Raw genomic sequence first — 23,954 nt, 5'->3', positions numbered from 1 at the left:
TAATATGTTCTTGAAGTGTTGAAAAATATTTTTCTTGTCGTCTGTTGCTTGTATTTTAATTTATTTATGGTATCCTTTAAGCATATAGAAGATTTCAGTTTTTACATAGTCATCTTTAGCATTTTTTTGTATTTTATGGCTTGTGTAAGAAGACTTTCTTATATTTTCACCTAAAACTTGTATAGAAGTTAAAATTTTAGCTTTTTTTCTGGAATCAAGTTTTGTGAATTGTGGGAGTTAAAAATGTAACTTATTTTTTTCCCATATGGGTAGTCATTTGCCCCAACACCATTTATTGGCTAGTTCATCATTATCCCCCTGATTTGAAGTTCTACTTTTGTCATAAACTGAATTCCCATGTAAATCTAGATATTTTTTCTACGCTTTATTCCAAGTTCTGTTCCTTAATAGCTATGTGACCTTTGGCAAGCTAGTTAGCCTCTCTGTACCTACCTCATATAGGTTGCTGTGGGGTTAAAATGAATTAATATACATAAAGCACTTATAACATTGCCTAGCACGTGGTAAGTGCTGTGTAAGTGTTAGATATTATAATTATTCTGTTCCATAAAATCATTTTGTTTGTTCCTGTGGCAGTAACACGTAGATTAGTTACTATAGGTCTTGTGTCTTGTCATGCAAATCCCTTTTGCAGAACTTGCTTTGCACCTGAGGAGACCACAGAAGCTCATCAAGCCCATCATCTCTGTTCTGAGCTGTGATTGGTCTTGGGGGTGTGACAAGTTCCTTGGCCATCCATTCTACTTTCAGCAGATAGTTACATCCACCTACAGCCAAGACATCCAGGGCTGGTCTTACTGGTCCCCTCAGAACAAACAGCTCAGTCAGCCTCTGCTTTCCCATACCTTCCCTGCTCCTGCTTTGCCCAGCAACACTAGAAAGGCAGTTTAACAAGGAGATACCAACCTACTTGTTCTTATTTTTCCAGAATTTCTAGGCCATTATTGAGCTTTTTCTATTCCAGATGGATTTTAGAATCAGCTTGTCAAATTTTATTAGGATTTTTTATTAGGATTGCGTAGTATTTGTGGATTAATTATGGAGACTGACATCTTTCATCAGAGACTTTTCTGCTACAATGGGATGTATGCAACCACTACCCCTCTCTGTTTCCTGAAAAACACCACATTCTGAAAATTTGTAAAAATAATAGAGCTTGCAGGAAAAAGAGGGCTAAGGGCACACCCCTCAAAATCTCTTTGGCTTTGAAGCCAAAACACTGACCCAGATAATGAGGATCCTAATACTAATCCTTGCTCAGTTAGAGCCCATTGGAATTTGCACCCAGCATCAGGGTCAGTGGATCTTTTGAAGCCTTAAACCCTGGGCTTGGACTTCTTTCTTCCAGGCGTAGGTTCTTGAGGGCATTTGCTTAAGGTAGATACCAGCTTCATCAAATTAAAATGTGATCCAGGGCCTAGTCTTCAGCAGTCTTTTTTTAAACACAGGGAAGTGTCTTCACTTCTTCATCTGCTCTCGCAGCCATCCTTATTTCTTACCAGAGCTTAATTTTGTAGAAAACAGAGCCACCACTTGCTCTTTTATGATGGGAGGCACTATTGCATGATTTTTGTCACTTGTCTGTAGGTCATCTGTTCTTAGGGCTTTATCTGTAATTGTGAGAAAATTCACCACTGATTGACTATTTTAAAGTGTTTAGTGCATTCACAGTGTGGTACAACTACTACCCCTCTCTATTTACAGGACATTTTCTTTTTGATTGATTCATTGGTTGATTTTTAGTGAGAGAGAGAAATATTGATTTGTTGTTCCATTTATTTATGCATTCATTGGTTGCTTCTTGTATGTGCCCTGACTGGGGATCAAACCTATAACCTTAGCGTATTGGGATGGTGCTCTAATCACCTGAGCTACCTGGCCAGGGCCCAAGATATTTTCATCATCCCAGAAAACACCATGTATTCATTAAGTAATTGTTCCCCATGTCCCTTTCCCTTCATTCCCTAGTAACCACTAATCTGCTTTCTGTCTATCAGTATTTACCTATTATGAATATATCATATAAAAGTAATCATATAATATGTAACCTTTTGTGTCTGGCTTCTTTAACTTAGCATAATGTTTTCAAGGTTCATCTAAGTTGTGGCATGAGTCAGCATTTTGTTCCTTTCTATGGCTGAATAGTATTCCATTGTATGGATATGCCACAATTTAATTATTTATTCATCTGCTGATGGACATTTGGATTTTTACCTTTCGGCTATTAATAATACTGCTAAAACACAATTGTGTGTATTTTTCTGTGTGGACATATGTTTTCATTTTTCTTGGGAATATACCTAGGATAGAATTCCTAGGTCATATGGTAATTCTATATTTTACTCTTTGAGGAACCACCAAACTATTTTTTACAATGACTGCAAGAGAATTGTCACCTTAGATATATTGAGTTTTCTAATCTATATACATGGTATGTCCCTCCATATTTAGTTGTTTAAACATTTATTGCATCAGTTTTTTTTTGGCTGCTTTATTATTTTTATTTTATTTTATATTTTATTTTATTTTTTTTTAAAATTAAATCTTTATTGTTCAGATTATTACATTTGTTCCTCTTTTTTCCCCCCATAACTCCCCTCCTCCTAGTTCCCACCCCACCCTCCGCCCTCACTCCCCACCCATTGTCCTCATCCATAGGTGCACGATTTTTGTCCAGTCTCTTCCCGCATCTCCCACACCCCTTTCCCCCCCAAGAATTATTTTATTTTATTTTATTTTATTGTTTTATTGCTTAAAGTGTTACAAAGAGTATTACATATGTATCCTTTTTTTCCCCCACCCTTGACAATCCCCTGGCCTCCCCTACCCCCCAGTGTCTTATGTCTGTTGGTTATGCTTATATGCATATTGCATCAGTTTTTTATAGTTTTCAGCATATAGATCCTGCACATGTTTTGTTATCTTTATCCCTAAGCTCTGTATTCTTTGGTGATATTGGAAATGGTATATTTTTTAAACCTTGGTTCCCAATTGATTATCGCGAACGCGCGCACGTGTGTGTGTGTGTGTGTGTGTGTGTGTGTGTGTGTGTGTGTATCATTGATTTTTGTGTGTTTTCCGTATATCTTTTTTTTTAAATATATATTTTATTGATTTTTTTTACCGAGAGGAAGGGAGAGAGATAGAGAGCCAGAAACATTGATGAGAGAGAAACATCGATCAGCCGCCTCCTGCACACCTCCCACTGGGGATGTGCCCACAACCAACGTACATGCCCTTGACCGGAATCGAACCTGGGACCTTTCAGTCCGCAGGCCAACGCTCTATCTATCCACTGAGCCAAACCGGTTACGGCTTCCTTATATCTTGAAAACTTGGTAAACTCAATCTAGTTGTTTTGGTGTATTCTTTTTTCTTTTGTATAGATTATCATGTCATGTGCCAGTAGGGACAAATTTTTTTTATTATTGACACTATTACAGTTGTTGCTCATTTCCCCCTTTTTGTCCCCCTCCACCTAGCCTCTGCTTAAGTAGGGACAGTTTTATTCCTTTCTTTCCAATCTGTATGTAACTTCTTCTTTTTGCCTTTTTGTTCTAGCTAGCATTTCAAACACAGTGTGGTAAGAAAGTGAACACCCTTGCCTTGTTCCCAATCTAAGAGGAAAGCATTCAGTCTTTGCACTATTATGATGTTAGCTATAGGTTATGAGGTTAAGAAAGGTCACTTCTATTCTTATTTTGCTGAGTATTTTTTCTGAGAGTAGTTTTTAATCTTTATTGTTGAGAGTATTACAGATATCCCCCATTCACCCCCTTTGTCTCCCTCCACCTGGCTCCCTCCCTACCCCAGGCCTTCCCCACATTATTGTCTGTGTCCATGGCTATGCATATAAGTTCTTTGGTTCATCTCTTCCTCCCCTTCTTCCCCCCTTCCCTCTGAGATCTGGCAGTCTATTCTATGCATCCATGCCTCAGGACCTGCTTTGTTCATTAGATTCCACATGTAAGTAAGATCATATGGTATTTATCTTTCTCTGACTGGCTTATTTCACTTAGCATAATAATTTCCAGGTCCATCCATGCTGTCCCAAAGGGTAAGAGTGCCTTCTTTTTTTTTTTTTTTAAATCCTCACCCGAGGATATTTTTTCATTGATTTTTAGAGAGAGGAAGGGAGGGGAAGAGACAGAGAGAAAAACATCAATGTGAGAGAGACACACATCGATTGGTTGCCTCCCATATGAGCCTGACCAGGGCCCAGTTGAGCCTGTAACTGAGGTACATGCCCTTGACCAGAATCGAACCCAGGACCCTTCAGTTCACAGGCTGATGCTCTATCCACTGAGCCAAACTTGCCAGGACCATTTTTTATTTTTAGAGGAAACTCCATACTGTTTTCTACAGTGGCTGCACCAGTCTGCATTCCCACCAACGGTGCACTAGGGTTCCTTTTTCTCCACATCCTCTCCAGCACTTGTTTGTTGACTTATTGATGATAGCTATTCTGACAGCTGTGAGGTGATACCTCATTGTTGTTTTAATTAGAATCTCTCTGGTGATTAGTGACTTTGAGTATCTTTTCATATGTCTACTAGAGGCCCGATGCACGAAATTTGTGCAAGGGGCTCGGCCCTCGCAGCCGCAGCTTCATCCAGAAGGTCGACTGGAAGGACGCCTGGAAGGTCGTTTGGCTGTCCGATCTAATTAGCATAATTAGATCTATAATTATTATTATAGATTGGCCAACTCTTTGTTCTAGAAAGAGGTGGGAGACTGAATTTCTCTGATGAAGTAAAATTCTAGAGAAATTTGAAGCTAGTCATTAAGAGGAAGTTTTCAATCTCACTTTGCTTCTCTCTTAGGTTTAGCCACAGCAGCAGAGTTTGACCTCATCATAGGACCTTTATAGACCACTTTCCCCTTAAATTCTATAAGTGTTGCATGTGGATTGTAAGGGGAATGTGATAAAACTGGATGTTTGTGTGTATTTGTATAGTATGAGATGCTCTTATATGTGTGTTTTGATATCCAGAACATTCAGTTCCAGTAATCTTGTTCCTAATTCAGCCAAGTAGTCTTTTGGTTCCCTTTTTTGTGTGAATAATATGTATACTATTCTTTTTTCATTAATTCAACATTTTCTGAACACCTACTCTGCATTATGTTAGGCTCCCTTTGTTTGAAATCACACAGTACATTTCCCTGTCTTCCTGGTAAATTGGGGGTGACAGATTTACTAATTATCTCTTAAGCACTATATAATAAATAATTACAGTTAGGGTATGCACAGGATACTATGAAGAGCTGTGAAGGCACCTGAATCAGATTACGAGAGTGAGGAAAGGCTTTAGGGAATGAAATCTAAAGCTGAATTTTGCAGGGTCAGTAAAGTATCTCATGAAATTACTCACTAAATTGATGGGTGAGTGAGTCAGAATTAGATGATCATTAGATGAATTAGACATTTGCAGCAGGGGTGCAAAGGTAGAAAGGCATGAAAACTATGTGGCTCATTCAGGGACTCCTGTAGTTGAATATGGATTAAGTAAAGGGTCCGCTTTTGGGGGCGTGGTAGGAGCTGAGTTGTAGGTATCCTTCTGTTTTCACCCTTCTGGATGAGATCTCAGTTTACCTTGCTTTTCCCTCTCACTACAGTTTACCCTTCCCTGGAATCTGATGATGACGACCCTGCATTGAAATCTCGACCCAAGAAAAAGAAGAATTCAGATGATGCTCCATGGAGTCCTAAAGGTGACCTAGTGTTCTGTCCTTAAACTGTGTGGGGGTGGTTAGGGGACAAATAGGCTGGAGGTAGGTGGGATATTAATTATAGGAAGACATGATTCAGTCATTCATTTATTTAGCAAACTGCCTGTTGGGTGCCAGGTATTAGGTGCTGGAGCAAAAATGATCAATTCGTGCACTCAGTTCAGCAAAGCCAGAGGTAATGGAGCACTTTGCTTCTGATATTATATGGCTTAAAATGAGATGAAGAAGACCTTGAACAGATTTTAGCAAGCAGTCTAAGGCTTCTGAGAATATTTTACTACCATCGTCATAGCCCTTTGGTAATACTAATGTCAAAGGAGGGAAATTATGCTGACTATTGAGCTCTGCAAGGCCCAAGACTCCTTAGTCTGTCACCTGTACTCGCTGAGAGGCCATCTTTGAAAAAAGAAGATGATCATTGGGTTGGACATGGAATTTAGAGGATAATAAAATAATTTTTTTTAAGAATTTTATTCATCTTATTGGCCGGGTGGTTTTCACATTGGAGGGTGTGTCAGTTAGCTTTTGCTGCTTATCCAGCTACTCAAAACTTAGTGGCTTAGAACAACAGCAGGTAATCATTTCTCATCATTCTCTAGATTGATCTGCTGTTCTGGACCAGCTTGACTGGGGCTGGATGATCTGCAGAGGTCTTCCTCAAGTGTCTGGGACCTAACTTGGGTTGGACTGGGGCCTCTTTCTGTGTGGTCTTTCATTGACAAATTTTTTTTCACAAGGTAGCAAGCACGAGGGTATCCAGCATCGAGAGGACAAGCCCCAATGTGCAAAGTCTCTTCAAGTCTCGGCTTGTGTCATGTTTTCTATTGTTCCATTGAACAAAGCAAGTTACATGGCCAAGCCTTGATTCCAGGAGAAGTATATTCCATCTCCTGAAAGGGAGCTGCAAAATTCTCATGAATGCAAGGAGATGTGAGCAAATTGAGGTCTTTACTACAGCAGACCATCACAGAGGGTGCTGGCATCTCAGTACCTATGTTTCCCCAGTAAATAAAGGGCCTGCTCTCCTCATCCAGCCTTATTTGGGTCTGGTGTTTACTTCGCTTTGGGGGTATGAAGTGGCAAGGCAGCCCTGGAAAGTGTTCTCTTAGTGCATCAGTCAGCAAGTATTTCTTTTTTCTTTCCTCAGGCCTATTTTCTGATTTTATTTTCCCCTATAGCTTCTGACTTATGAGCATAATAGAAAATTTGGAAACTACAGAACATAGAGAAAAGTATAAAAAGAAACTACTCATGATTCTTCCACCCAGAAGCAACCACTATTAATGTGTTGATATATTTCTTTCTAGTCTTTTTTCTTGTGCATTTTTCTTTTTATGATTGAAATCATATTATATATACAATCATATATCCTACTTTAAAATTATTTTGTCCTTTATTCAAAATAATTTGTGTGTCTGGTAGCAAAATAAATAATAGAGGAGTTTAGGAGGAAATGCAGTCGTCATCTTCCTGTTTTTCCCACCTACAATCCCATGCCTGTGAGGGCCTCATAGTTTTCATTTTTGTTGTGGTTACCTTCAAAACTCAATATTATAGAGTTTATAACATAATTTCTTGATTTATTAACTTAACCTGTTTCTCCTTCCATCAGTTTCTGACGATCTCTCTTGATTATCCACTCTCTAAGATATAGACATTACAGCTGCTTTTTTTTTTTTTACAACTGCTTTTAAAAATATTTTTTATTGATTTCAGAGAGGAAGGGCAAGGGAGAAAGAGATAGAAACATCAATGATAAGAATCATTGATTGCCTGCCTTCTGCACGCCCCCCACTGGGGATCGAGCCTGCAACCTGGGCATATGCCCTAACCAGGAATCAATCCACGACCTCCTGGTTCATAGGCCGACACTCAACCACTGACCAACACTGGCTGGGCTGTCTGCTACTTTTTCCTTCCTTCCTCCAACCTTCTATGAGCCACATTTTTTCATTTACATTGTCAAGGTTATTTACATTGTCTTGAGAATGATAACTCTACATTGACTAGAAGTTGAGTGTAAAAGTTTAAAGCCAGTGAATATATCTGGTCTTTTAAGTTAACATTATATCTTAAGCACATCCCTATGCCATCATTTATAAATAATATATTAGTGGTTACAAAGCATTCTATTTCATTGATATATCTAATTTACCTAACTTCTCCTTTGATGTGGGGCATTTAGCTTAGTCCCAAGTTTTCACAATTAGTGATAACATTTGGGGTGCACATCTTTTTATGTGTTTGTATCTCTGATTATTTACTTAGGATGGATCTCCATGTGACTAGATGGGCCAAAGAAAAAAAATATAATTGTATACAGTGAAAAGTTCCTCCAGTCCCTGTTCCACAGCTTTCCAGTTTCTTATCTGGAGCCAGCTACTGTTACCAGTTTCATGTTTATTCTTTCAGAGGTAGTTGATGCATATACGAGCAAACACATATATATTTCCCCCCTCTTTTTTTCCCATTCAATTGGAAGCATACTTTATGCACTGTTATGTGCCTTTCTTACTTAATAATTATATCTTAGAGACTGTTTACACACCCACAAGCAATGCATGAGAGTGCTTATTTCCCTACACCCTTGCCAATACAATTTGTTAATATGAGTGTTTAAAAGCTCTTTGTATGTATTGCCAAATTGCTTTTCAGAAAGGTTGTACTAGTGTACAGTCTCACCAGCCATGTGTGAGGATATTGTTTATAATTCTTTACAGGCATTGAGCATATCAGTTAGGAGTAGTATTTGCCTGTGAGTAACAGTAACCTATCAGGCATCCTTAGTGAGTGCTTATCCCCTCAGGGTCACAAGATGGCTGCTTTACTTCTGCAGAGGTCTCTGAGTTACAGTTTTGTGGGTTTTGTGGGTTTTTTTTACAGTCTTTTTTTAATATCATCTTTGCTGAAATTATGTCACATGGCCAAGATTATCTGTCAGGCCAGGAAATGCAGTCTTTAGCTATGTACATTTCTGTTCCACAAAGTCATGTGTTTTGTCATAAAGCAAGGAAGGGCCCAGCCCGTGTTGCTCAGTGGTTGAGCATTGACCTATGAACCAGGAGGTCACGGTTTGATTCCTGGTCAGGGCACATGCCTAACTTGCGGACTTGATTCCCAATAGGAGGCATGCAGGAAGCAGCTGATCAATAATTATCTCTCATCATTGATGTTTCTATTCCTCTCTCCCTCTCCCTGCTATCAATAAAAACATATTTTTTTAAAAAAAGAAAGCAAGAAAGGGAAAATGATACTGGGTGAGAACAAGCAGTCTCCACCATGATATTTTTTTGATCTTTGGTAATTTACAAGCAAACAACAGTATCCTTTTTTTAAAAAAAAATACATTTCACTGATTTTTTACAGAGAGGAAGGGAGAGGGATAGAGAAACATCGATGAGAGAGAAACACCAATCAGCTGCCCCCTACACACCCGCTACTGGGGATGTGCCTGCAACCAAGATACATGCTCTTGACTGGAATCGAACCCGGGACCCTTCAGTCTGCAGGCCGATGCTCTATCCACTGAGCCAAACCAGTCAGGGCGCAAACAACAGTATCTTACTAATTTTTATTTCCTTGATGTTCATAGTAGCATAAGAATTTTTTCTTTTGTAAATTTTATTTCTGACCTTTGCCCTTTTATCCATGTATGTCTCCAGGCTTTTCAAATTGCCCTTTTTATGTAGTAAGGAAATAGTTATTTTTTGTATACATATGTAATTTTGTTTGTGGTACTTTCCCCTCATTCTACATAAAAAAACCTGAATATTTCTATATAAAAAGTTGATCTTATCCATTGTTTCCCTATTCAGACAGCAGATAATGAACACCTCTGTAGTTTTAATTTAAATGTGTACATATATGCATGTATATTTCTGTAAATAGAAAGCTAATTTTTATCATATTTTCAAAGTGGATTCTTTTTTTAAAAAAATATATTTTATTGATTTTTTACAGAGAGAAAGGGAGAGGGATAGAGAGTTAGAAACATCGATGAGAGAGAAACGTTGATCAGCTGCCTCCTGTACACTCCCTACCGGGGATGTGCCTGCAACCAAGGTACATGCCCTTGACCAGAATCGAACCTGGGACTCTTCAGTCCCTAGGCCGATGCTCTATCCAGTGAGCCAAACCAGCCAGGGCCAAAGTGGATTTTTAATCCCAAAAGACCGAGGCATTCTACCAAGGGTATTCCCCTTATGCCCATCATCACTGTTACTAGCATTGTTCTAGAAGTTCTAGACAGCATAATTAGGAATGAAGCAGAAATAACCCTAACTATTGGAAATTAAGAAGTCAAATTATCATGATATGAGGCTCCCTGGCGGTAGGAACCTTACTAGTATTTATTTTAGTCCTTTATTGTATCTATAGCATCTTGTACAGTGCCTGGCACATGTGAGATGTTTAATAAGTATTTGACAAGTGAAAGAAATAATATGATTGTATAATTAGGAAATGCAAGAGAATCAACTGAAAAACCTTTAAAACTAATATAAGAATTCAATACATTGGGTAATTACTGAATGTAAACCAGATATCCAAAAAAACAAGAATTGTTATATATCATTAATAAAACCATAATGCACTGAGAAAAAATATTCTATTGGTAATAACAATTGTATAAAATACCGAAGAATAATTTTAAGATCCTATGTGGAACCTACATGAACTTTACTAAGGAACATATAAGAAGTTACAAATAAATAAAGGTGTACCGTTTGCCTGGTTACAAAGACTGAGTATTTTAAAAGGTCATTAATTAGCCCTTACCGGTTTGGCTCAGTGGATAGAGCATCGGCCTGTGGACTGAAGGGTCCCGGGTTCGATTGTGGTCAAGGGCATGTACCTTGGTTGCGGGCACATCCCCAGCAGGGGGTGTGCAGGAGGCGACTCATTGATGTTTCTCTCTCATCCATGTTTCTGACTCTCTATGCCTCTCCCCTCCTCTCTGTAAAAAATCAATAAAGTATATTTAAAAAAAATTAAAAATAAATAAATAAAAGGTCATTAATTAAATGTATATGTCTAACACTATCTCAGATCAAAATCCTAATGGAATTTAGTGGTGAACTCATTCTGAAATTAATTTAAAAGAGTAAACAGGTATTAGTTTAAAGCATTTTGAAATTAAAAAGTAAATGAAAAGGAATTAGCTTTATAAGATTTAAATATGCTACAGTGCTGCAATAATCAAGTTACTGTGGTTACGAGAACTAGAATAATCAGTAAATATTTTTCCTTTTTTATGTTTAAAATGTTTTATTGTGAAAAATTTTAAATATACACAAGATTAGAAAGGTTAGTATGATGGGCACCCAAAGATTTATCACCCATATTTAATGATGAACATTTTGCTCTATTTGCATATCCTTTTTTAAGGCATTTTAGTGAAGTCTTGAGATATCATAAGTGTATATTTTCTTGCTGTTCTTCTAATTGTCCTATCCATTATTGAAAGTGGTGGGAATTGAAGTCTCCAACTGTTGTTTAATTATGTTTCTCCCTTCAATTCAGTCAGTTTTTGCTTCATGTATTTTGGGACTCTTTTGTTAGGTGCACATATGTTTATAACTTATATCTTATTGATAAATTGACCCTTTTTTCATTATAAAATGTTCCTCCTAGGTCTCTAACAACAATTTTTGTTTTAAAGTCTATTTTGTCTGATATTAGTATAGCCATTTAGTTTCTCATTTGGATAATGTCTTTATGGTATGTCTTTTTTCATCCTTTTGTTTTTATCCGTTTGTGTCTAGAGTGTGTGTCTTGTAAACACATAGAGCAGGATTATGAGTTTTTATCTATTTTGCCAATCTCTGCCTTTTAATTGGAGAACTTAATCCATTTATACTAAATTTAATAACTGGCAAAGTAGGGTTTACATTGTTCTTTTTTTCTATTTTCTCTGTGTCTTATTTCTTTTTGTTCATTAATTTTTCCATTAATGCCTTCTTTTGAGTTTTTCTACTTTCTAGTGTACCATTTTAATTCCTTTTTAAATATATATATTTGAGTTATTTTTTTTAGTAATTGTCCCGGGTTTTAACATTAATATCTTAATCATATCATTTTAGTTCAGATTAATATCAACTTAATTTCAATAGTGTACAAGAACTTTGCTTCTCTGTAATCCCATTCCCTTTCTTCTTTATGCTATTACTGTCACAAATTACATCTTTACACACAGCTGCCTTTTTAATTAAATAGAAAAAAAATGAGATACAAAAAAAATGTTTTTAGTTTTTAAAAATATTGACCTATATAGTTGTTGCCTTACTAGTGCTCATTTTTCATGTGAATTTGCTTTACTGTATACTGTCCTTTCATTTTAATCTGGAGTTTCTTCTAGCATTTCTTATAGGACAATGAAATTGTTTTGCTGGCTTTAGAATTCTTGGTTGACAGTGTTTTTCTTTAAATACTTTGACTATGAAACCCCACTGCTTTTTATCCTTCAGGTTTCTGTTGATAAATAAGCTGTAAATCTTACTAAGAATCCTTTGTATGATATATATCACTTCTGTCTTGCTGATTTCAAGATCTTCCCTTTGTCTTTGGTTTGGTTATGGTATATAGTCTCTTAGAGTTTATTGCAACTTATAGTTTGTTGAACTTCTTGGGTATATAGATTAATGTTTTTCATAAAATTTGGAAAAGCTTCAGTGATTAATTCTACAAATAGTCTTTCTTCCCCATTCATTCTCTTTTAGGAATCTCATATGCATGTGTTTTTAAATTGATTGCATCCCATAGATCCCTTTGTCTCTGCTCATAATCCTCATTTATTTTACTTGCTGTGGATCAGAATGGAAAAATCTCAAGCTACTAATTCTTTCTTCTACCAGCTCAAATCTGATGTTGAAACCCTTAAGTGAAATTTTCATTTCAGTTATTTTACTTTAAAACTTCAAAATGTCTATTTGATTCATTCTTTACATTTCTGTCTATTGGTATTCTCTGTTTGCTGGAACATAATTCTCATACTTAATTTTAAAAAAATATATTTTATTGATTTCAGAGAGGAAGGGAGAGGGAGAGAGAGAAACATCAGTGATGAGAGAGAATCATCGATCGGCTGCCTCCTGCACACCCCACATTGGGGATCGAGCCCACAACCCAGGCATGTGTCCTTGACCAGAATCGAACCCAGGACCCCCGAGTTCACAGGCTGATGGTCTATCCACTGAGCCAAACTGGCCAGGGCATACTTTTAATTCTTTATACATGGTCTACGTTATGTCTTTGAAGATGCTTCGAATAGCTGGTATAAAGTCCTTGTCTAGTAAATCCAACTTTCTTTAGGAAATCAGGGACAGTGTTTATTTGTTACTTGTTTTCCTGTGTATGCCTACACTTTCTTAGTTATTTGCATATCTTGTAATTTTTTTGTTGAAATCTGAACTTTTCAATAATGTGGCAACTCTGGAAATCAGATATGCCCCATTCTACTTTCCAGGATTTGTTTTGTTGCTTCTTGTAATTTGTTTTTTTATAGCATTGGTTCAGAAAAGTCATTAAAGTATGTATTCTTTTTATTCAGTATATACTACTGAAGTCTCTACTCATTTAGTTTAGTGGTCATTTAATGATTGGGCATTGATTTCCTTAAATGCCTGGAGTCAGTAAGTCTCCCAGTGCTAGATAAAGGGGCACTATGTGTCTTCAACATCCAGGCAGGCAGTTTACAACTTTCCTAAGGCTTCACTTCCTGCTTTTCAGAGCCTCAGCGTCAGCCACAGTGAGTGCTTAGGGCTTTCTCAAGTCTTTCCTGAGCATACGCTATGAATGCTTATGGCCTTCTAGATTCCCAAAAATGTGTGGGAACTTTTTAAATCCCCAGTGGATAGCTCATTGCTCAGCTTTTCTTTTTAAGCCTTTGGGTTAGTCTTGTTTGCCACAACTATTATCCATCCTCTTAAGGGCTGTGACATTAAGCACTTTCCTTTAAATACCGGTGATAAATACCCCCTGGGGAGAAGCTTTAGAGCACTAGGCTTTCAAAGAAAGCTCCAGCTCCTTTATGTTCCCAGTATTACTGGGAATGTAAGCTTTTATCTTTCGAGGCTACTTCTGAGCTGAGCAGACTTGGATGGGTCTAGGACAAGTTAAAATGCCACAAAGCTCACTGCCCTCATTAAGATTTAGCACTTTTTCTTTTTATGTGTGTTTGTTTAAATTTTATTTTTCAATTACAGTTTACAATCAGTATTATTTTGTATTAGGTTCAAGTGTACAGCATAGGGGGTTAGACAATCATAAACTTTACAAATTGTTCCCCCCCCATACTTCAAGTACTCACCTAGCACCATACAGAGTTATTACAGTATTATTGTCTATATTCCCTGTGCTGTATTTTACATCCCTGCAACTATTTCATGACTAATGATCTGTAGTTCTTCATCCCTTCACCCTTTTCACCCAACCTCCTTCCCCTCTGGCAACTGTCAGTTTGTTATCTGTATCTATGAGTCTGTTTCTATATTTTATTTATTTTATTATAATTTTAAAATATATTTTTATTGATTTCAGAGAGGAAGGGAGAAGGAAAGAGAGCTAGAGACAGCAATGATAAGAGAGAATCATTGATCGGCTGCCTCCTACACGCCTAACACTGGGATCAAGCCTGCAACCTGGGCATGTGCTCTTGACCCGAATTGAATCCGGGACCTTTCCAGTCTGCAGGCCAACGCTCTATCCACTGAGCCAAGCTGGCTCAGGCTGTTTCTATATTTTAAATAGTTTTATTGATTTCAGAGAGGAAGGGAGAGAGAGAGAAACATCAATGTGAGAGAATCTGATTGGCTGCCTCCTGCATGTTCCCTACTTCTCAGATGATACTGTAAATTTCCTATTGCATTGCATCAGGAGATGCATGAAGTTGTCTGTCTCCCTGTTAGTGACAATAAGATTAATACTGAGTCAAGGGGTTAATTTCCTGACCTCACCCTTGTAAAGATGTGGGGTTTTTTTCCTTCTTGAGACTAGCAAATAACATGTGAGGTAATACTCTGGTGCTGTGTGAATATCCAGTGCCCTAGAATCAGTTGTTTCATTAGGGCTTGCAAACCTGTGATTTCCTAATTCTGTCATTCATTCTGCATTTATCAGCTGGCATTCTTCTGTAAAGAGCTTTTCTCGTCATCTGATGCTGTTTGGTTATACTGAAATACAATTCCTATGTAAAATGTGAGATGAGTAACTATTTTTTGATTCAAGATGGTTCATTATAAAAGGGTTGTACAAGAAGCTGATCTTCAGTAGCTCATAGCTTGGCTAAGTGGACAAAATAACACACATCAACATTAGGGAACAAGACAAGATGGTGAAATTAATATATTAAGAGACGTGTACATATTATACATTCAGGGGAAAGGAGCCAGAAAGGTCTTAGAGGCTTGCATAGAAGGTTAGTTTTGGCTTACCTTTGAAGGTTGTGAAGATGTGGACAAAAGGGAAGAGGGTACTCCAGGCAGTGTGGATGATAAGGAAGAAGGCACAGGGAGAGAAGATGAACTGTACATATTCTGAAGGTGTAATGAGGAAGCCATTTTGTCTGGAGAATCTGAGAATATGGGTGCAGAAATAAGGTTGGTGTGATAGGTAGGCCTGGAGCAGAAGATGGACAACCTTAACTGCCAATTTAAGGAGATTAACTTTTATCCTTTAATAAGTATGTGCTCTGTGTACTTTAGGCATCTGTGAGTTATTTTCTTACATGATGGGAAGCAAAATCTGGCTTTGTTAAAGCCAAAAGTACAAAGACCAGTGTGATCATCTTTGGGGAGCTCAGAAGTAGGGGATATGGTTAGCATTCAGATAAATGTCTTCATCCTCTTTCCTCTGCAGCCCGTGTGACCCCAACTCTGCCAAAGCAGGATCGTCCTGTGCGGGAGGGGACCCGGGTAGCTTCCATTGAGACAGGTTTGGCTGCAGCAGCTGCAAAGCTGGCCCAGCAGGTAGGTGCTGACACTCAAGCAATGGCCCTGCTATGATCCTAGTTTCACTTAGAGCCTCAAAGCTCAGACCTTCAAGCTGATAGGCTCCCATTGTTGTCTCACTGGGGAGTGGGAATTCTTTGATCTTTACCCATGACTGTATTCTAGTCCCTCCTGTATCCTTCCCATCCCAGCTCAATGAGAAGCTCATTGCACAGGTTACACAGTTGACATGAAAGAAAATAGGGGACCAGAGAAAAGCCCTTGCTTTTCTGGGTGTGTAAAAACCTCTCAGATGGGAAGGACCAGGTCTGTCCTTGAGTAAGAACATTTGCCTTCACATGAAATTCCAAGAAGGTGACTCAATTGAGTATACTCAAGTTCTTAGCCATTTACCAGTACTGGAATTTGCTTTTTTTTGGGGGGGGGGGTGTTTCTTGTCCTCTATATCAAGAATATTTAAAAAAACTTTTAAAAATACATTTTTTAATTGATTTCAGAGAGGAAGGGAGAGGGAGAGAGAGAAACATCAATGATGAGAGGATCATTGATTGGCTGCTTCTTGCACACCCCACACTGGGGATCAAGCCCCCAGCCTGGGCATGTGCTCTGACCGAGAATTGAACTGTGAACTTCTAGTTCATAGATGAGTGCTCAACCACTGAGTCACACCGGCCAGGCCCAAAAATTGGATCTTAATCTTGTCCCCTTGCTTCCCAAGAAAACATCACCCACTGATTTTTTTTAAAGTATCACTTCACTACAATCAAGTTGACCTTTAAGCATGTTAAAGTTTACAAAGTTGTTTAATATGTATAATGTGCTCAGCAACCATCGGAGTAGTTAGAGGGGAGTCTTATGTTTATCTCCTTATCGACATCCCCCTAGTGCCTCGTGCCACTTCCTGTAGCTTAGGACATTTATTATTGAGCATCTGTTTTATGTTAGGTGCTGCGTTTGTACAGTGTCTCATGTAATCTTCCCAGTGCCCCTTTTCAATAGGTTATATTTTCATCATTTTACAGGTGAAGAAAATGAGGCTGTCTTTAAGTGACTAGTCCAGGATAATACAGCCAGTAAATGGAGGAGACAAGATGCAAACTCATATCCTCTAATTTTTATTTAAATAAAAATGAAATTGTTATTTAAATTGCTATTTAAATAAAATGAAATTGTTAAGTATTTATATATTTAAGTAATTATACCCTATTTAAATAAAATTTAATAGATTTATGTTTTTAATATGATGGTTGATGGCACGCTGGAGTTGCTTGCAAGTGTTTTGATGGTTATTGTTGGGAGCCAGGAGACCACGCAGGCCAGGTGGCTCTTCTTTGATCAGAACTTTTCTCTGTAATGTATATCCTAGTGCCATGTAAAATGTAATTGAAAAGAAAAGGAATTCTGCTTTAAATAAACAGATTAAGTTCATTAAAAGTGTGAAAACTACTCTTAGTACCTTCTAAGGAGCTTATTTCTATTTCGGTTATCAGGGATGGCCTTAAAGAAGAGGTTTTGAAATTGGGGAGGGGCTTTGCAGACTAAGCATTTGGAGGACACAGGGAGGCATTCCAGAAGAGAACTTGATACATATACAAGGCCCTCTTGATCTGGTGGTCTCTGGTCACCTCTTCTTCCTGAGTTCCTGCTGGCCCCTCATGCAGGCCCTTTATACCAGCCACACTGTTGCACTGTGGTACTCATAGTTCACTCAGTGTATCAGATGCCTCTGTGCCTTTGCACAAGCTATTCCCTCTGCCCATTGGGAATCACACCATCTTCTGAGATGCTTTACCTAATACCACCTACCACCAATTTATTTCAATATCCTTCTGTGCTTTCATAGCATCCTCCCAGGGTACTTATAAGTATAATTTTCTGTGGCTTATTAAACTATAAGGGCCTCAAGGGTGGGGATATATCTAATTTAACTTTGATCCCCACTGTGTTAAACATGTGTTTACTCAGTGTTGAGTGAGTGAATGAATGAATGAGCAGATCTTTTTGGATTGGAGGACTCATGTTGAGGAATGGGGTAAGATAAATGGAAGTTAAAAAATGGATTCCAGCCCTAGCTGCTTTGGCTCAGTGGATAAAGCTATGGCCCGTGGACTGAAGAGTCTTGGGTTCGATTCCGGTAAAAGACACGTACCTCGGTTGCAGGCTGGATCTCCCAGGGCCACGTGCAGGAGGCAAGCAATCAATCTGTCTCTCTCACATCGATGTTTTTCTCTCTCTCTGTCTCTCCCCCTCCTTTCCACTCTTTCTAAAAATCAATAGAAAAAGTATCCTCGGGTGAGGATTAAGAAAAATAAATATAATGGATCTGGAGCCAGCCTGCCTAAGTTTGAATCCTCTATCACTGAGCAAATTACTTAATTACCTGTGCATCAGCCTTCTTGTAGACTTTGAGGATTAGATGAGGTAATATATGCAAACACTCTGAGAAATAGCACTTGCCACAGAGTATAATTACTGTAGACATGTTAGATTTTCATTGTTATCATTATGGGTTAGGTAAGTGTAAGTGGTCAGACTGTGGAAGACCATGAATGTCAGGCCAGGGAATTTGAACTTGGATGTGGACCTGCTAGGCTTTTTGAGCAAAAGAATTGTCACAGTGAAAGTGGCCTTGTCATATGACAGTCTAGTCTTCTGTGGGGAAATCTGGATTAATTATATGAGAAAAAAATAGGCATTAGAGGTAGAAAAAATTGGCTGTATGATCTAGGTGTGAACAGATAACTTCTGGATTCAGTAGAGAAAAATAGGGGTAGAAATACAGTTCCTGATGTGGGTGGAATAGCAGTGTGGCTGAGAAAAGAGAGGTCCCGTAACCTTGGGAAAATGACAACCTCTCGGTGCCATAGTTTCTTCTACTAAAAATGGGATTATAATTCTCCTAATACTTTATATTAGTAGTAAATGAGTTAAATTCGAGACTAGTGCCTGGCATGTATTACTAATATTATTATTCTTATCTCTCAGAAATTCGTATGGTAGCCACAGCCTGTCAGATCCTCCAAAGGCAGGCGTAGGCCTGTGTTGCCAGGAGAAGGCAAAGAAATGTAATCACTGAGGTGGTCTTTCTGGCTGTGTAGCATTTCAGAAGGTGAAGTCATTCACATGCTCTCAGCATCACCTTTCCAGGTTCTCAGGGCTCCAGATGCCCACTCTACAGGTACCCACTACCCAGTGGATAGTAAATCAATAGAGCCATAGATGGATGAAATCCAAGGTATTGGGAGAAGTGGCACAACTCCTTATTCATCCCTCCATCCCAGATCAAGGTTTTAACATTGGTGAACTAGAGGATTGTCAAGTCCTCTATTAAAAGAAAAAGACCAGCAAGAGGAAGAGACACCATTTTTAGGGATGAAGCTAGAGTAATAGTTCACCACTTCCTGAGTACCTATTATCTACTATGTTTTTAATATTATTTAATCTTTTTGACAACCCTGAAAAACATATTATTTTGCCCATTTTACAGATGAGGCAATTGAGATTCAGAAAGGTTAGTAACTTGAACAAGGTCATCCAACTTAGGAAGCACAAATCTAGATTTGAACCCAAGTTTATCTTATTCAAACCTGCCACTACTCTTACTTTCAGACGTCCCATGTTGAGAAGTGTGCAGGGTGGGTGTTCAAATACACAACATCTCTTTAGCTATAAGGCTTTAGGCTCAAGATACTTACTCCCTGCACCTCAGTTTTCTCATCTGTAAATAGGGATTTTTTTCCTCAGGGCTGCTCTGTGGAGTAAATGGGATAGAGTATATAAAGTGTCTCAGCTGCTGGCATAAATTTAGCTATTTTTATAAGTTTCCTGATCCACCTCATAATTGGCAATGTTCGTACCAAAACCCCAAGTCTCGGAACTCGTTTGCCTTTCTGTTGCCACTGTACTGATTAGTGGCAGTGATGACTTAAGGGTAGATAGTGCCAGATGACCTCAGGTACTGGAAGGCCTGTCAGCGTGTACATATATCCAGGCTAGATGTGGGCTGGGGGCGGGGCGCAGAACCACACTGACCATTGTCCAGTTTTCTTTCTGGGAAATTCTCTTTTTTCTCCATTCCTGATTTCTCCCCTCCCACTTGGCTTGTGTTTCAGGAGCTGCAGAAGGCCCAAAAGAAGAAATGTATCAAGAAGAAGCCTTTGTTGAAGGAGGTAGAACAACCTCGCCCTCAAGAGTCCAATGTCAGCGTGGCAGCACCAGCCCCAGCTTTGCCTACTGCACCCCAGCTTCTCACCTCCTCCTCACCTGTACCTCCTCCTGAGCCTAAACAAGAGGCCCTCTCAGGAAGCCTTGCTGACCACGAGTATACTGCTCGTCCCAATGCCTTTGGCATGGCCCAGGCGAACCGCAGCACCACACCCATGGCCCCTGGCGTCTTCTTGACCCAGCGGCGCCCTTCAGTTGGCTCTCAGAGCAATCAAGCAGGACAAGGTACAACTGCCATACAATTATAGAATTGAAGACTTTAGGGCCACAGCTCCAAACACTATGCACTCTGGTAGATGACAGTACAGGAAGGGACACTGGCAGCTGACCTAGGGTGCTTGGACTTGATGTCATAGGCCATGAAATGACTTCGACTGGTGTTAAGCAGAGACAAGCTCAAATGTGGGTTTACAAAGAGCTTCTGGTGGCCAGAGTGGAGGATGGGCTGAAGGTGGGAAGTCTAAGAAGGAGGCACACACATTCTCTAAGCTGCAGAGAAGAGAGGCAGAGGCTCTGGCAGAGGGAATGGAGAGGGTGGAATACATGGATTAAATATGGAGGTGGTCACATGGGATGTGGGAGGTGATTTGATGTGGGGAGAGGGGAGGAGGCAAGGGTCAGGGACTCGAGCCCTCCTTTTCCTCATTTTGGCCCTCAAAGCCCAGTCTCTAGAGTACGTAGCTCAAGGGGGTGAGGCATTGGGTGATGAAGATAGGGGGTTTGAATGAAACAAGCCTCTGGGGGTAGCAACATTAGGGACACTGAGCTATAATCACTAACCAGGTACTTGGCTAATACTGGTGGGCAAGATAAGGGGACTGGGAAACACAATCATCTCCCCAAAGAATATAGGAAGGAAAATGGGACCAAAAAACAGTGGAGAAAAGGAACCAGACAGACTAACCAGGGAGTCTGTGGCAGAAGGTCATAGGAGGAAGAGCAAAGGCATGTGGTATTGGGCCTGGAGTAGGTGGAAGGATGGGGAAACTGTGGGCAGAGGTACAGGAGGGGGGTGGCCTGAGAACAATTGGTACTGATGTTGCTTCTGGAGCCCTTGCCATAGTGTTTGCTTACCTCTTGGTTGCCCCACAGGAAAGCGTCCCAAAAAGGGCCTGGCCACAGCAAAGCAGAGACTCGGCCGTATCCTGAAAATCCACAGAAATGGCAAACTACTTCTGTGAGCTCCCTGGCATCCTGCCCCTCCCCCTTTCACCCCCATTGCCTTCTCCATGGTCAACTCTCGGGGCACTCCTGGATCCTGTCTGCCCCCGACAAGGTGCTGAGGCACATCGTCCTGCTTTCTTGGAACTGACCAAAGGCAGGGACTCCCCACAGGCCTCTTCACTGACCCCCCCAACTCCCTCCCCCATTTCCTCTAGAGCACCCTGCCTTCCTCCTCCATACCTCTGAGTAGCAGGTAAATGGCAGAGGTTTCCAGCTGACTAGAACTCTCCTTTCTGCTGCTCTAACCCATTTCCCTCTCACCAGCCTTGTCAACCCTTGACTCTTGTCCCCACCTAGAGCCAGAAGGCAGGGTGAGGAGAGGCATGAGGAGAGCCTGGGCCCTCAGTATTGCCATGGTCCTGAAGGGGGAGGCCCAGCGCTTATTACTTCCCACAACTCCAGCCTGTCTCCAGAAGCCTGGCCCCTCTGCCCTTCCTTCCTTCCCCTTCCTCCCCCCAGCCCAGGGGACATTTCCCACTCGAGACTTGTTCCTGGGAGAAGGGGCTGGCCTCTGCTCTTCCTTGCCCAATTGTTCATGGAAATAAAGAGAGGGGATTGGAGCCTCTTCACTGCCCCACCATGGGCCATTTCCAGAGGGAGCCTAGAAAGGTCATGGGCTGACTTCTTGCGTCCTTGGGAAGAGGAGAGATTCCTGTCACTTCTCAAGGTGGGGAGAGCCTTTGACCATGATGTTGACCACGACTTTATAGCCCATTGGAGGAAACTACTTTGGAGTGGCTACAGATGAAGTCCCCAGGCTGGGCTCCAGGGATTTGCCTGGATTTTGATCCCATGCGGCTGTGGCTGAGTCCCAGCAGGTGAAAAACCATCTCCTAAAGCCTCAAAGCACCTGCCGCCGAAGCAGATGACCCGGGGCTCTAGGGCCCGCTTTCTTCACCTGCATCCCAGCACGCAGCGTGGACCTTCCAGGGAGGATGTGGCAGGACAGCTCAGCCCTGCTTCTCCATCGGGAACCTCCCTGCTTCTTTCCTCACCTGACATCTGGATCAGAAGACCATGGAACTCACACCTTCACTCCTGGGCCGCCGCACTCCCAGGTGCCAGATGGACGCTTGAGCTGAGTGCAGAGGCCACAGGGCCGGAGCCTGGGAGAGGAGGCACTCATGTATACAGGAGCTGGTTGTCTGATCCCCCTCCCCTTCTTTTCTTTGTGGATGTCTATTGTCCAGACAGTGCCCACCATCTCCCTCCCTGTCCCCCAACTCCCTCCACCTCCACCTGTCCTGCCTTCTTTGGCAACCTGGACTGGATGGAGAATGCCCCCCCTCCCTCCATGTTGGCACTGCCCAAGTGGAGTGCATCTGTACCCTCCACCCCTCTCCAACCTCACCCCAGTTGGCCCAGTGCTTCTGGGGAACTTAACAGCTTATCATGCAGGCCACAGGGAATATGTGAGACCTCCTTGTCATCTTGGTGTCTCCAGTTCATTCTTTCTCCACAGCCCACATCGACTCCCCTTCCTTGGAATCAGGGGTCCCTTAGCCCAATTTGCTTTTTCTACCTTGGGGACCCCAGGGGGCCAAGCAGTCCTCCATCTAGTCACACCAAAGGCAAAAAGCCTGGCTACCTCCCCCTTTGCACGTGAGGTCCCCACTCCCCTCCTCTCTGTTTCTGCCCAGCTTTGCTTTTCTTGGGGATTTCAAGGCAGCAGAGGGTGGTGAGGGGAGGGAAGGGGGGCAGCCTGTGTCCCTGCGTAGGCAACTGCCTGACTAGGCCCTGACTGCTATAACCAAGACCAGGACCCCAGCCCTTCTGCTCATTAACAACCCCCCTTGATCTTTCAAAGGCAGCTAATTGCTAGCAAATCCCCCTAGTTCCAGGCCTCTTTCCCCTCTGTTTCTTTGTTAGAAGTTTCTGTGGAGCTGAAACCCAACCTCCACATGACGGTTTCCATTTAGTTTAGTTGGACTGTCAGAGCTTCCTGTTTGTTGTTTTGTGTTTCCAATGAAAAGCAAGTTTACCCTCAGAGTTATGCTTTTCCAAAGAGGCTAGTGTGCTTTTTTTTTTTTTTTAATGTTTCAGGTTCTAAGTGAAGTGAGTTGGGGAGGGGTTAGGAGTGGTAGGAACCAAGGGTTAGAACATGGTGAGAGTTACCTCTGGTCTCCTACCCCCAGTACAGAGCTGGGGGTCAGATAGGGGGCAGGGAGAGAGGATTTCTATTCACCTTTAATATATTTTTACAAAAAAGCAAACAATTTAAAAACAAGCCCACCGCTTCTGTACATGTTTAAATATATTTTTAGAAGTGGGTAGGATTGTGAATTTCTGATGCAGGGCCTTTTTATAAACAGGTTAGAATAGCATCATACAGACTTCTCTTGTTTTTTTCCCCTCCCCCCTGTTTTTTTCTTATGTTGTGTTACTAATGTAATTTATATTTTTTTTAGGTCCTCCCTTTCCTATAGAGATAAAAGTGATTTATCTTGGCAATTGATTTGATTGGCATTCTTTTTTGGTGGTGGTGGTGGTGGTGGTGGTGGTGGCTGCGGCGGTTGTTCCAGGAATGTCGCCTTCTATAGCTACTTTCCAGCTCTTCCTCCCGTCAACCTAGCATTTCACTGGTGCCTGACTGTATACTCAAGGTGGGGAGAGGACAGGGTCCCTGCCCTCGCGAGAGACACAGTTGACATATGTGAAACAGATACTCAGAAGGATAGTGAGCAGAAAAGAAAGGGTACAGCAATTCAAAGGGGCCTAACAAGTGTGTTGGGAAGGCTTTCCATGGCTTCCATGGGCTGTTGTTAGTGTTGACACCTGTATCTTTTTTTCTATCAATGTAAAGTTTTGGGA

General features: G+C 40.7%; 1 protein-coding gene across 4 annotated transcripts in view; it reads left to right on the top strand.

The window, feature by feature from the left end:
- Window positions 1–23,594, top strand: part of PHF8 (PHD finger protein 8) — an 80,374-nt gene extending 56,780 nt beyond the window's left edge. For 3 of the 4 annotated variants that reach the window (XM_059679409.1, XM_059679408.1, XM_059679410.1), the window contains 4 exons: window positions 5,638–5,733; window positions 15,604–15,713; window positions 19,808–20,144; window positions 21,012–23,594. In XM_059679409.1, the coding sequence (XP_059535392.1) occupies window positions 5,638–5,733; window positions 15,604–15,713; window positions 19,808–20,144; window positions 21,012–21,100 (632 nt within the window). In that variant the 3' untranslated portion in view covers window positions 21,101–23,594. Of the gene's footprint in view, window positions 1–5,637; window positions 5,734–15,603; window positions 15,714–16,717; window positions 18,874–19,807; window positions 20,145–21,011 lie in introns of those variants that run through there. The other variant, XR_009450639.1, reaches the window with a different exon arrangement.
- The last annotated feature ends 360 nt before the right edge of the window (window positions 23,595–23,954 follow it).

The sequence above is a fragment of the Myotis daubentonii genome, chromosome X (genome assembly GCF_963259705.1).
Source record: "Myotis daubentonii chromosome X, mMyoDau2.1, whole genome shotgun sequence".
Taxonomy (NCBI): Eukaryota; Metazoa; Chordata; class Mammalia; order Chiroptera; family Vespertilionidae; genus Myotis; species Myotis daubentonii.
Note: the sequence above shows the minus strand (reverse complement) of the source record. Positions and strands in the feature narration are given on the sequence as shown.